Here is a 13,991-nt window from a genome sequence, read left to right on the forward strand (position 1 = left end):
TGTAAAATGGAAGATACTCTAGCACAGGAGAATTTCCCAATACAGAGCACCACAGGTGGCTGTTCCTCTAAAATAATTCTCTACCTCTTTGGTTTCAGGGGATTATGGGAAGATCAGTGGGAAAACAACTCATATCGCACTTCTCATATAAGGTGTCACAGAGTTTAGATCCAATGTAACTAAAGTGAGGATATTCCTATTGCTAACCACTCTCAGTTCTATCAGGATCATCACAGGCACAAAGAACTTTTTTTGTTCTAAAATCCTGATTCTAGTAGAAATCCAAATTCTTACAGCAAAAATCTGAAACAAAATAGTTCTCCTGGCATTCTACAATCAGTGCTCCAAAAATCACACAAGACTTAAAAAAATTTTAAGATGTTCAACCACAGTGTATTGTGGAAACACAGATATTCTTCTGACACAGATGCAGATTTGAAAAAATACACAGCTGTGTATTGTCTCACTTCATCACTTTTAAAAGGCTTGCTCTCCTGGGAGATACAATCATCTCAACTGCATGTTCTAGTTGCCAAGATTCGATCCAACTGTGCTAGAGTAAGACACACCAAGAGCTTCTTCTCAACTGAATAATCAAGCAGAAGGCATTTTAATTTTGATTTTGTTGTGAGAACTGGTCTTTGTGATACTTGCACCACTTCTAAACACACAAGCTTCCATTAAATAGGTAATTCTATCCATCTCATCATCTTCAATATTAAAAAACAAACAAACAAATGAAAAAAACAGGGTAACAAGAAATGGTGAGCTACACTCACCTCAGCATAACTGTGGTAACTACAGACACCTTGGCCTCTGCTTTGATTTTCAGATGCTTGTGAAGACCAAAGTTGTGCTCTATTGTGATGTGTAAAAACTCTTTCTGCTCACTGGTTGATACATGTCTATATTAATATTAATTTTATTTATTCATCACTTAAAAGGGAGTGTTCCCATATGTACATTTACAATGCTGTATGAACTGGTCTCTCATTTCCTCTAAGAACTAGTAATAATGTAGAGGAGAAGGCTGAACTGTGCCAGCTCTTTCAAATTCTGAAAAAGTACATGAAACCAATTACATGGATACACTTCTAGTTTTGGTTTTGTGATTCACATAGATTATCCAGAGGGTTAAAAGAAGAAAGTGAAAAACATCTCTAAGAAATGAAGAAACAGTGGCTAGATTTAAAATTCAAAGGATATCCAAGCACTTTTGCAGGGCACATGAGCAGTAGCAAATTCTCAGGCAAAACAGAAAAAGAAACTAACCATGAGATACTGCAGAAGCCAAGACAATAAAGGCTAATGTGTTTGTCTCAAACATCAAGAGCAGGGTGGCTGTGGCACCAGCCAAGGACTGTAGGTAACAACAGCCAAGGACTTTTGGCAGTAACGCTGTGAGAAAGAACAAGATGTGACTGGACAAGAGGCCATACAGAGGTAGGACAGCACTTTTCTGGGACAAAGGTCTTGGATTTACCTCCTGGAGATAAGCGCAACTCAGTACTGCACAAACAGAGAAATGAGGTGGAGAAGCAGGAATGGACTGTAGAGCAGGAGGGTAATCAAGACTGCCAAAGACCCCTGAAGCCCTCTGACCCATTTCCACAAGGACCTGGAAGAATGGACTGTGAGTGATAACTAATTTGCATAGGAACTGAGAAGCTCACCTTCAGGGTGGCAACAGCTTCTCTATAAAATGATTCCCCCTCACAAGCCTTGGGCAATTCCAGGACCTTAGACAGCCCAGCCACTGGGCTAATGCTGCAACCAGGATTGGGAATCTCTTCCGCACCCATGCCTGCCTTTTTTTTCTTTTTTCCTTTCCTTCTCACCCCACCCCTTTTAAGCAAAGCCCACTGATGTGCTTATAGAGCAGAGACTAATATACCAGTTTCTACGCCAAGTGTGTAATTTACAAATAAAACTTAAGTGAGATTTTGTGATCATCTGACTTCTGTCATTTCTTTCAACCACAAGCATTTACCAATCTTTGGGTGCTCCCTTAATCTTTAAGGGTGGGACACCATAGATATTTATGGCATGAATTCTCCACCGCTGCTTTCTTCAACAAAATTAAAATGCATTTATTGGAAAAACAGGTTTATTTCCACAAGTTAGAAACTGCTTACTCAATGGTAGGGAAAACCTAAGTATTTTAGTATCTGTACATTCTAGTTAGAAATAATCATGAAGTAAGTCAACAATGATCTATTACAGAAGTTAGGACATCTAAGTCCATAAATGAATGGACAGCATTTACAAATACCACGTAAAACTGCTCTACATTTCAGGATGCCTACAGCAGCTAGTGAACTTAAGTGGAAAAAAGTATATGAATTAGAATGATCATTTTAAAATTGAAGATATCAAAGAAATGGATATGGACAGTAAATTACAACTGTGTTTTGATCTGGTTTTGACATAGTTTTTAATCTCTGTTCTAGCATAAGCCTGTTTCTTGCAACAGTGACAGTGTTTCTATGGCAATTACTTTTATCTGATACAAACTCCTTTATGTCAATATATTTTAGGTGAAGAGTGCAGCATATCTGATCCAGTTCCAGTAAGAGGTATAAAAACATGCCCTAACAAAAATGTGTATGGAATTAACGTGAAACCAAGGAACCAAGAAACCAAGGAATTTACTTGGCAAAAATAATATCTACACAGAAAAGAAAGCAGAGGTCAAAATCAGTGCTTTAGAGGAAAAGTTCTTAAGAGACATGAAATTACTCAACATGGTTTAAGACAGACAGAATTGTCCTTCCAGAAGTCTTTGTGGACAAAAATAAAGTAAGAGTTGATCATAACACAAAATGGTCGTATTTCATCATTGTACAGAATGTGGAACTCAATTGTTTTACAAGAGAAACCAAACAAACCCACTGGAAGTGGGAAGAGAAAGCCTATTTATTGTCAAAGAAACAGCTTAAAAAAGCAGTTATCACCCATTCAGTCAAATGTGTCATTCATAAAAGGTAAAACACCTTTTATACCCATATAAGGCAAAAAAACATTGATGAGCCATAGTTGGATCTACACAGACCAAGCCTTTTGCTGCAGTGACAATAGTCTGTGTCAGTCACAATGTCAACTCTTTGCCATTTCCAAAGCAGGCTTTCTCTACAGCTCTATCTCCACAGCCTCCCAGGTGTGACTATCACCACCAAGAGCTTTGCTCCAGGTTGTAACACGAGACAGCTGTTCCTCTCCAGTACAGAGACGTGCAGATGTACAAAGCAGGTATTTCTCCCATGGCCAGCTCCCAAGTCCTGGAGCAGGATCCACAGCACTGCCATGGCACACGAGATGCACACGTATGGCAGGGGGCTGACACAAGCCTGGCAGAAGTGAGGCTGAGGGGAGCCCAGCCCAGCCCAGCCAAATACTGACAAACCACAGCCAAGCACAGTAGTCTGGTGGCAGACAGCACAATACGAACAATCCAGCTTTTTTGGGGATTTGTCCCTCATTGTTTCTTTTTCTGGCCTCAGGGGTGGGGAACACAAGCCATAGAGAGCAAATTCCTTCTTGTCTTTGTCTCAGCAGCCACACAGAACTGAGCTGAGGTGCTGAACACCTTTTGTGTGTAAAGCACCTTCTCTTTTGTAAATTTTGTTGTCAATATTGTTGCCATTACTGTGCATTTCTTACTCCTTAGTGTCAGTTTTCCATACATTCTTATCATAACTCATAACTATCATAACTCATAGTCTCTGCCTTTATCCTCCTCTCACTGGAGTGGGGTGGGGAAAAGGGGGATGGCTTATCTGGAGTTTAATTTCCAGCTGTTTTTTTAAACCACCACAATCACACTAAAACAATTGGTCCAAAAGGTAAAAATTAGTAAGTTAAATTTATTCTATTATGCATCCCAAAGGATGCCTTTATTTGTGATTACACCTAAAAGGCTAGGTATCTAACCTATTATCACACACTAACATCTCAGAACTGCCAAAGGAAAAGAAAGGCAAATGTGTGATTCATCCTATCCTAAGACAGCAGTCTAACCCAGGACACATGAATCATGTCATAGACAGTTTCTCTTTCTTCTTATCAAGGCAGCTTCACTTAAAACTTGATACCTAACTACCACATGATTATAATAAGGCAGATCAAAAGGGGGCAGTTAAACACTACTCACTACCAGAAAGTATCTCTAAGCAAAGCACACATTGTGTAAGTTAGCTTTTATTTCCAGGAAGCAAAGCAGTTTCCTATCACATGTTAGTTACAAGTCTATCAAACATAACAAAACCTACATTGTCTTCTCCTAAGAGAAGCATGCTACATTTGAGAAGCTAAGGCACGCAAAAGACATCTCTCAGCACAGCAAAACAGATACTTACAGAAACAGTGGAGCTGGGTGTATTTGTACCATAGCCAGAAGAAGGGAGAGAAGCCAAAGACCAGCGGCGTCCATCAGTCCTGGAAGTTGTGAAATGGAGGTGAGTAAAATGAATGCTGCAGTATCCTAATGCAGTAACATCTGTTCAAGTATTACTGTGTAAAACTGCATACCAAAAGCATGACACAAACAGGGGTTTTAACAGACAGTATATTTTCACAGGAGACCACAATAAACAAGCATTCACCAAGGATGTATTATTCTTATTGTGTTTTTCTTTATAGTTAAAATTCTGTGAGATGAAACAATCACAAAGAGAATGGACAGGTACACAGAACTGCTACCAAATACAAACAGAAATGGACAGAAGTTCTCAACTTTTAGGTCCATCACACGAAAATTAATGAGAAGCAAATTAAAAAATTGTGAACAAATGCAGACCACAGTGCTCCGAGCCACAGAATAACCATCACAGTCTGACTGATATAAAAAGGTTGTACATTTTTCAGTGGCATCACCAGAGGGTATCAGCAAACTAGCAGGCCAATGATTAGGTAAAACCAAACCTAAATGTTAACTGTTACATACATAAATCAGGAAAAACAAATCTTCAGGAAAAAATCATGCTCACTCAGAATAAAAAAATAAAATAAATGTACAAATCATAACCAAAACCCGATTTATGTTCTTCATTGTTTGAGGTGATCTACACAAAGACAACATGGAACTTTAGCATTCAAAGTGGAAAACCAAAAACCAACTATGAGAGAAGTGTTTGGCTTTCTAAGAAGGTAGAATTTACCTGTCATTTCGATGCCCATGACTGCAATACAATTGAATCAAATGCATTAAAAAAAGGCAAATTAATATATAAATAATTAAACAAGACAAGTTTTTATTAACAAATGGTATGAAGGTGTGTAGAGGAGAGCTGAAGATCCGTTTTACAAAGAACACCTCCCATGTCTGGTTGACAAAAAAAGTGAAATTTTGAAGAACTGAAGATTAATTGAACAGCAATTTTGAGGAACTTAAGTTATGTGAAATCAGGAAACTTAAACCTATTGATGCAGAGGTTTAAAAGGTCCCATCCTTCAAGATAATTATCTAAAAAGCCCCTTGCTCCTTTCCAATATATCCATTTATTCATCCACAAACTACAATCAATACTCTGGGACTTTGTACACATGAAGTGTGAGAAAAGGAACTACAGTACATTATTAGTATTAAAATATGAAGAGCACATGTGCTAGAGATTGCACATTGTGTTAAATACTGAACTCTGGAAAAAACTTCCACCTCTGCCATAATCTTGTTCTTAATTAATTCTTTTACATTCTCTTCTTCACCCAGGTAAGAGATACCTCCAGATGAGAGCACCATTCTAAAAGCAGTTTTCTCTTCATTTGGCTTAGCTGTCCACAACTGAAACAGGAACTTAGGCAGTATTAAAACATGGGTGAAACATATTCTGCATCTGTGAGAAAGAGTTTTTTAACTAACTCACAGTGAGGAGGGCACCTGAATCACACAGAAAGGCTGTCAAGGGTGCAGACAGGCTACCACAGAAAGTTATCTGGGAGGCAAAGGTGGGAGAACAGGAGGCATTTGTAAGAGATTGTGTGAAAAAGGGGGACCAAGCCCCTACAGCATTTTCCCCTAGACTGTTGATACAGCACTTGCTTCTGTCCTAAAGTAAGGTTTTACTGATTTTCCAGCAGCTCTGGAAAGTGCCTACCCATGGGTTCGTACGTGCTGGACTCGTACACACAGCAGAAGTGCTGACTTCAGAGGCACAGGCTATTCCTGGGCACTGCTCACCCCACCAGACACGGGCAGAGGAAGGTGACCCTCCAGCCTGGTGCCACCCCCAGCCCTGCTCACTGCTGGCAGCACAACCAGGGCAGCACAGCACAGCACAGACAGGGCAGCACAGCACAGCACAAGGCCACCCCCTGGGGCAGCTCCCTTTGCTGCGTGGCACGGCCAGCGCCTGATGAGAAGTGGCTACACTAAGGAAGCAGCTGCACAAGAGGATTCAAATAATTTCCTTTGCTTCTCTCTCCCTTCCTCACACTGCTCCAGCTTTTTGGTATCCCCACTGACTGGCTGGCAGTGGATGAAAAAGGAATATCCATACCCGAATACCACTGCCCCCTTCTCCGAACTGCTCTATCACTCTTGTCCTTCCCTTTGTATATCCAATAAATTTACAAAATCTAACAGAAAAGGCAGAAAGCCAGAAGTCTGCTCTCATTAACCACAGTGCATTTTATTATGAAATTTCATCCTGCCATAGCCAACTACAACAGACATACCAAATTCCTAAGAAAAACTTGTATTAATGCAGTTTTAAACTTCACTGTCATCAAGCATTTTCAATATAAACAGAGAAAAAAGTCAGTTTCCACAGAAAATTGCTCTAAATGTTTCTTGAATCTCGCTGAAGTGGTGAGATATTTTTAAATCAGAAAAATTTCCTTCAGTTAAAGATTCTATTTAAGGCTCATTACAGGGCTCTAGAGAGGTCAAAATGCAAATGAAACACTGGAAAACAAATCCCTCTTTTTCATTAATTCTGAATTTTAAGGTTTGCAAAAGTATAATGTTTTAAACTTTCTGTTGATTATGGGTGGGGAAGGAAAACCATTTCCCGACTGCTGCATTTCTAAGCAATGCTCAGCCTTTCACATCTGCTTTTTCCGTTATAACCTATTTCTGGATTTAATGAATCTTTCTAAAAATATGCTCACAAACAAATGCAATCTCCAAAGAGATAGTATCTCTGACAAAAAGAAAACTATCAAGATGAAGTAGATTCAAAAGAAATACTCAACTTTCTTAAGATAATTTAAAAAGCAGCATCACAAACTATTAGAAAGATTGACAGGATCTACTGTCACATATGATTTAGATTCAGATTTAAAAAATATGCAAGTTTTCACCCCTTTGCAGCTCAAAAAGAAAAAAGTTAAGGCATTTCCTTGCACTCACTTTTGAGAATTTGTGTGTGCTACTTTACTGATCTCCTAAAATAAAGTAATTAAAACTTTACAGACAAGTTATAGCTCAGTGCAAACCCAACACTTACATGCCTGACACTGCTTAAGCATTCAAATTTCATTATTTTTATATATATATATACACTCCCAGGTAAACATATTAACTCTATCTACCTTTATAGACTTAAGAGCAAATGAACATATAATTTGAAGCAGGGCAACAATGTGTTAACTGATGGGGAACCACAGTGGCACAAACAGGCAGTCTCCCATGACATGCTATCGACTTTGGTTATGGTTCATTTAACAATAATTTGCTTCCTAGATCACTTCAAATTCATTTCAGATCTTTAAAAATTCTAACATTCATTAATCCTCACAACACTCCTGTGACAATGCTGATTGTCTTGCAGGTATTGGTACAGATATTGAAACAGGTCAAGGACAGGTATTCGAGGTATGGTAATGGTATTGCTGCTATGTAATTTTACTAATGCTAGTAAAATTAGGACCTGTATTAGAGTGATCTTATAAGCAATGCACTTATAGAAAGAAACCTTCACGCATTTCCCCGTATCTCAGTAGGTAAGACAGTAATGTCTGAATCAGATTCATTACAATTAAATCATTACTCTATTTTTTTAAATTCAAAAAGATATGCTTGCATTGCATCACACATTCAGCTATCTGCTGCCACTGAGATTTAGAATAGTTTACGTAAGTGAGGTAACACTTATTATTCTAAGTGACAGACCTAACAGATGTATTTGCAATCACCTTTTGTATCTGCATCCAGCAACATTTCCTCTATGCAAAACGTGTGTTGAATACCACAAACAAATATGTTTTGAATACTCTTACCTTCTTGCAAAAGAAAAGTGGGCTGAGGCACTGGGAGAGAAATTCCTAGGGCTATCTTGAGGACTGTTTCCTATTGGAGATGATACACAAAAAAATTATTATTAGATATGGGGTGAAGAGAATCCATTAAAAAACATTCAGACATATTAACGCATACATTTCCAGCAGGTTAGAAATGCATTTCAGAACTTCTTCTCTCATAGTCTTTCTCAAAATAAATTCTGAAACAGAATCTTATTTCAAATCAGCTTTCATTTGTACTGGATTATAGTGACTGGATTTTGTAACTCATAGAGAAGTGTTCATTTAGCCTTTTAATTTGAAAATTCTCAAAACAATTTGAAAATTAATGTTTAAATAAACCAGTACATCAGCTTGAAAGAACGTATTTTCAATGTCAGAAAAAAAGGCTGTTTTTTTTAAATCATACAAAACATTGAAAGATAGAAAAATCACTATCACACAGATTTAGCTCTTATAAAAAGTCTCTACAGCATTTCCACAGGATTTATTGCAATTTTTTTTCACTGCTTATTTTTTTGAATCTGCAAAACAAGCATACAAAGCATACTGAACTGAACTTTTTTTTACCCTTAACTGCATTTTGTGAACAGGTTTCAGCTTTGGGGTTTGTTACTCCTTCCTATCAGAACACCTGACCTCCAGCTGTCCAGTGTGAGTGCAAAAAGGCAGCAGCTCTGAGAGCTGTTTCTGCCACCTCCACCCCTCAGTGTGCACAATTAGAGGAGAAACTGTACTCCTTCCTTTAGCAAGAATAAATATAACCTCTAAAATAACCCAAAAAACATGCAAAATAAGTTTCATCAAGAAAACACACACTAAAAAACTTAAACGAAAAACCCAAACAACCCCGCCCCCAAAAAGCCCCAACAAACCCCCTCCCCAAAAAGTCAAAAGGATCCAATTTAACGTAGCATTGGTATACATCTAACAATCAATCTTTTCTTAAACTTGTCTTCAAAATGACTGCAGCAGCAATACATGAAAATAGAAGAAAAGAATTTGTTGTAGCGTTTTAATTTTGGACATAAATGAGTCTGCAACAAAAATAACTGACAAAAAAAATAGTTCCGAGGTAGCCAGCAAGAAACAACATGAAATTTCTGAGGGGAAAATTACCACCTATTCGTGAAAAGGCCAAGACAATAGACTGAGTCCTTAAAGGGTTTCAAGTGGCCTTGACTGCTATTCGAATGTTTGAATTACCACTCCATTTATCACAGTGATGCCCATTACAGATAGCATTATTTCTGTATGGGAAAGCATAATCATCAAGCAATTAGGTAGCAAACACGGAGATCAACACACATCCCCACACTCCCCCTCCTCTTCTGTCTAGAAGCAGATGCAAGATGCTTTTTGAGCTGTGCTTATATCACATTTTTGCAGCTGCTCTTCCCAAAGCCCCATGAGACATGGATTCCACGCTCACTGGCCAATACTCCCAGGGTTTTTTAACCAATTAATCTATCATGGCCAAATTATGTCCTTCCTACATTCTCTCCATCGCCTCAAGACCCCAGTTCCTTCACTACCCTTCAGGTACTTCTGAGGGCCTCAATAACTTCAAGGTGGCAAAGATTTTTGCTCCCTGAATGGGTTGGAGCAGAGGGCATCTGAAGCCACAAATTCTAATCTTTACTTGGGGACTAACAAAATTCATTCTTATTCTGCACCAACTGTAAACATCAAATTACTGATGAGCAACAGTTTATTCAATTTAACAGCGAACTGGATTTCTTTTTCTGCTACCAGAGCTTATTTAACAAAGCTCAACTTAAAAAAAAATAAATTAAAAAAGTTTAAAGAAATTGCAACACTGTGCAGATGGAATGTGGTCACAAACTTTAACTGCTGCACTAGGAAAAAATCGGCTGTAATTTGGAGTGTGTTGCAGACTTATATAAGTAAAAAAGACAAAGAAGCTGCCTTGAACTCTGGATGAAGAGCACAGAATTAGCCTTAACATAGTGAGACAGAAACAGCCTTTGATAGGAAACAGGTCTACAAATCAGAATACGGGGCTTTGTAAACCAATTCTTTTTTTTTGCTAGCTAAAGTTATATACGGATATAAACATAATTTTAACACACATGAAGGACATGCTTTACTGTCCATGAGTTAAAATATACACAAAAAAAATTCATAAAGAAGGAAAAAATATGATTAAATAATGCAGCAATTTCATAGCTATTGGTGTGGATTTGGATTTGTGGAGACACAGTGCTGCAAACTATGTTGCTAGAATCAACACAGATCACTTCCTTACAGGCAAAGTCTGAAGAAGTCAAAGTCTTATTCAGGAAGAGCATCAGATCCTGTTATTAGGAAAATCAGCTTTCAAGCATTACTTTTCAATAGCAAATCAGCTTTTAAAATAACAAGACTGGTGACGCCATACACATGCTACCTGGATACTAAATCCTGAAGGTTTATCTAGAATCGTAAGAACTCAGACAAACCTGAAAACAAAGAATAAAAATACAATCCCCAAATGACTGGAGAAACACCTAGTGCTGTTATAGGTTTAAGGTGTAGTATTCCAGAGGAGCAGGACAGCTTAGAATCAGAGTCCTACGTGTGACCTTCATCCATCACAGCATTCATCCACTCATCTGCAAGTCAATACCTGGGAGACTTCCAAATAAAGCCCAGTGCCAGTTAACCCTCTGTCCATATGTGCAGAGCTTGCTGATGAGTCAAAGCCTGATGTTCTTTGGAATCTGCTTGGATTCCATGTTTCAGTCCTACAGTATCTGTGTGTCACTGAGATTACTGCCCAAGTATCTGATCTGGTAAAGTAAACTGGACTGCTGGTCAGATATTAGATAATTAACTCCAGCATCCTCTGGGAGACACAATGAATAGGCAATCAACAAACCAAAACAATACTCTGCTTCATGACAACACAGGGTAACAAATTTTGCAAGCACCTATTGTTAAGAAAACTGTACCAAGACAATTAAACTGTGATTGTTCTGCAAGTAGCTTCAAGAAATTCTAAGCCTTTGCCACTGAGGGAAGATATTTCAAATCTTTTTAGAAAAGTGTATTACAGTCACAATATATTATTAATGTATTTTTAATAGCTGTCTACTTACAAAATAAAAGAGTTTCAGATACCATGACTTTCTGTTAGTAGGGAGGGAAAACCAGATTAATGATAATTGTTATCCCAAATTCCTGATGGATCAAAGACAAATCCAGTTCGATTTTTTTAAAAATGTACCACAGTACATCAGTGTCCCATTAATACAATATAACAATGGGTCATATGTTCCTCTGTGTCAGTTCACATGGTGATGAACCCAGACTGTCAACTGAACAATACACAAGACATGATCCACCTGCAGTTACAGGTCTGACTTTCTTATCACAACAAACAGCATCAGCCAGCAGAACATACAGCTGGACAGTAGAATCACCCTGAATACTTCTGCAGGTGCCTTCCAAAAAGGTTCACTCATGTGAGGAGCTCGGGCTATTTAAACATCTGGATTAACTATATCTGAAAACAGCAAACAACTTTCCCCAGCTATGGCAAGGAAGGTCTGTATGATCCTTAAATCCATCTGCAAGAAAGCCCTACATGTTCCAACCACTATTTAAATACTGAGAGTTCTTCTCCTGTCCTTGAACTAGTAGAAGATGATTTCAAATTTCCCTAAGCATTTACTGCACCGAGAAGCAAGACTAAATAAAAAGTTTTGTTTTAGCAAATTTATTTTTGTAATTCTACATGTCACAGTAGTCAGAGTAATTGATATACTGTATTATTTTCATTCCGTTTTCTTTTAAAATCTGACGTTCAAAACTCTGCTTTATATCTCAGCTTTTAGCATTTCCATACTTCACCACAAAAACACACTATGGACCTCGTTTATTTACAAGCATAGGCTTTCTTTTCCTTAAAATATACAGTGCAAATAGCTTTGTTGAATACTATGCTTCAATGCTGCTAACTGAAGTGCATCTCTCAAACAGAATTACTCGATGCAAGCAGTGAGCCCTGACATAGTGAGAGCAGACTATGAACAGCCAGTACACTAACAGTGTCCACCTAAAAAGCTCTACACAAGCCTGAAAAATCCTAGAAATAGGATTAAAAATAGAGGTAAAACCTTCCTGGACTTTAATTTTGCTTTAGGGAATTGCATCATGTAATCCCATTGCGAAAGACTGATGTCTCAAGACAGTTTGGGGTGAATGTGTGCTGAGGAAAGGGGCAGGTCAGACCTCACCCTGACGAGGCAGTGCCATGCCCTGTACACCCCCAGCCCCTAGAGCCTATATCCCAGCCCAACAGAGATGCCACTCACTGGCACAGTGGAGGCAATGCCCCACACTCCACATCTGGAGCCTCTAACCCAGCTCCTGAGTGGCCAAATGACCAGAAATCCCACCTGGGGAAAGGGCCCAGGAAGGCCAGGGGTAAGTAAGGCAGAACATGTGGCCACCACATTGTCTAGATCCCACGTCCTTGGGGAAGTCCAGCCTGAACACTGCTGAAACCCAGGAGTTGGTTACTCTATGTGTTGGTTGCTCTTCTGTTACCTTTTCTGTCTTTCCCTCCTTCTCCTAATCACTCCTCCTTAGAATTTCTGAGTAACTTAAAATCAAACATGCTTGGTGTTTGCTAAGTTCAAGTTTGCTCAACTCAACACTTTGAGAAGTGTTCTATGCTGACTGAATGTTGCACTAAACCTTTTGCTCCAGTTCTTTGATATTCTACAGTTGCCAGTGAAGTTCTTTATGTTGTTTCGACCTCTTGAGAAAATCTTATCAATATTTTTCCCATGCCTGCAACTCGGGGCACATGACCAACCATAAGCCATTAAAAAACTTCATTGAGTCAATTGTTTAGGGCCTCATACCCATTTATAGACTTATCCAATCTCATAGAAAAAGTCAGGTTTGTCCCTGCCATACTTGGGTGGACAATTCTTTTAAGATCCCTCATACTCCAGTATATCTGGCCAGCATCTGTTTCTCTTTCTCCCTATGAAGGGGGAAAAAAAGAGAACTCTGAGTGGTTCTTCCGGTCTTCCACTGCTAAGGAAAGCAAGTAATATCTTTCAGTCTTATATAGAAATCTCCCACATTCTATCCCATCAGCCCTTCTCCCCACATCATCCCACCTGACAATAAACATATACAGCATTCCTGATGACATCTAACAAGGACACTGTACTTTTTTTAAATTGAGAATTATTTCTGTTATACAACTTCTGAGATTTCATTTTCAAAGCTGCACTAGACTGGTCCTGGCAAATATTATCTTATCCAGAAAATGCAGTCAGATCTTTATCTAAATTCTTTATAATAGGCGAGTTCACAGTTTATCATAGACATTTTTGTTTCAGGTACTCCAGTACAAAATGCTGCATACTGCCATTTAATTTCGTATTTTTTTATTCTAGTCATTCAACACAGTTCCCTCAATGCTAGTTCATACTGGATGTCTTCCAAATATGTATAAGTTACACTAATTTTATCCCAATGCCACTTATGAGAAGAATAAATTGTTTGGACGCAAAAACAAAACCTGATGATTTGACTGATAACCCCCATTCCCACTTTATCATATTCCTCATTTTAGCACAAGCCTCTTTAAACCCTTAAACGATTTCTTACTTATATTACAATTCTTGTCCTAGTAATCTCAGTGGCACTACATGGAATATTCTTTAAATACAGACAAATAAAGTGTACAGCATTGCTCATAACAGCTAAATCTTGCTCCTTCAGCTGAT

The 13,991-nt window shown here is 38.4% G+C and overlaps 1 protein-coding gene across 5 annotated transcripts in view; it reads right to left on the bottom strand.

The window, feature by feature from the left end:
* Positions 1-13,991, bottom strand: part of MAST4 (microtubule associated serine/threonine kinase family member 4) — a gene marked incomplete at its 5' end in the record, with an annotated part of 273,094 nt that overhangs the window by 53,804 nt on the left and 205,299 nt on the right. For all 5 annotated transcript variants that reach the window (XM_083883208.1, XM_083883210.1, XM_083883212.1 and 2 more), the window contains 2 exons: positions 4,356-4,434; positions 8,218-8,287. In XM_083883208.1, the coding sequence (XP_083739334.1) occupies positions 4,356-4,434; positions 8,218-8,287 (149 nt within the window). The remainder of the gene's footprint in view (positions 1-4,355; positions 4,435-8,217; positions 8,288-13,991) is intronic.

The sequence above is a fragment of the Zosterops lateralis genome (genome assembly GCF_965231275.1).
Source record: "Zosterops lateralis genome assembly, chromosome: Z".
NCBI classification, from domain to species: Eukaryota; Metazoa; Chordata; class Aves; order Passeriformes; family Zosteropidae; genus Zosterops; species Zosterops lateralis.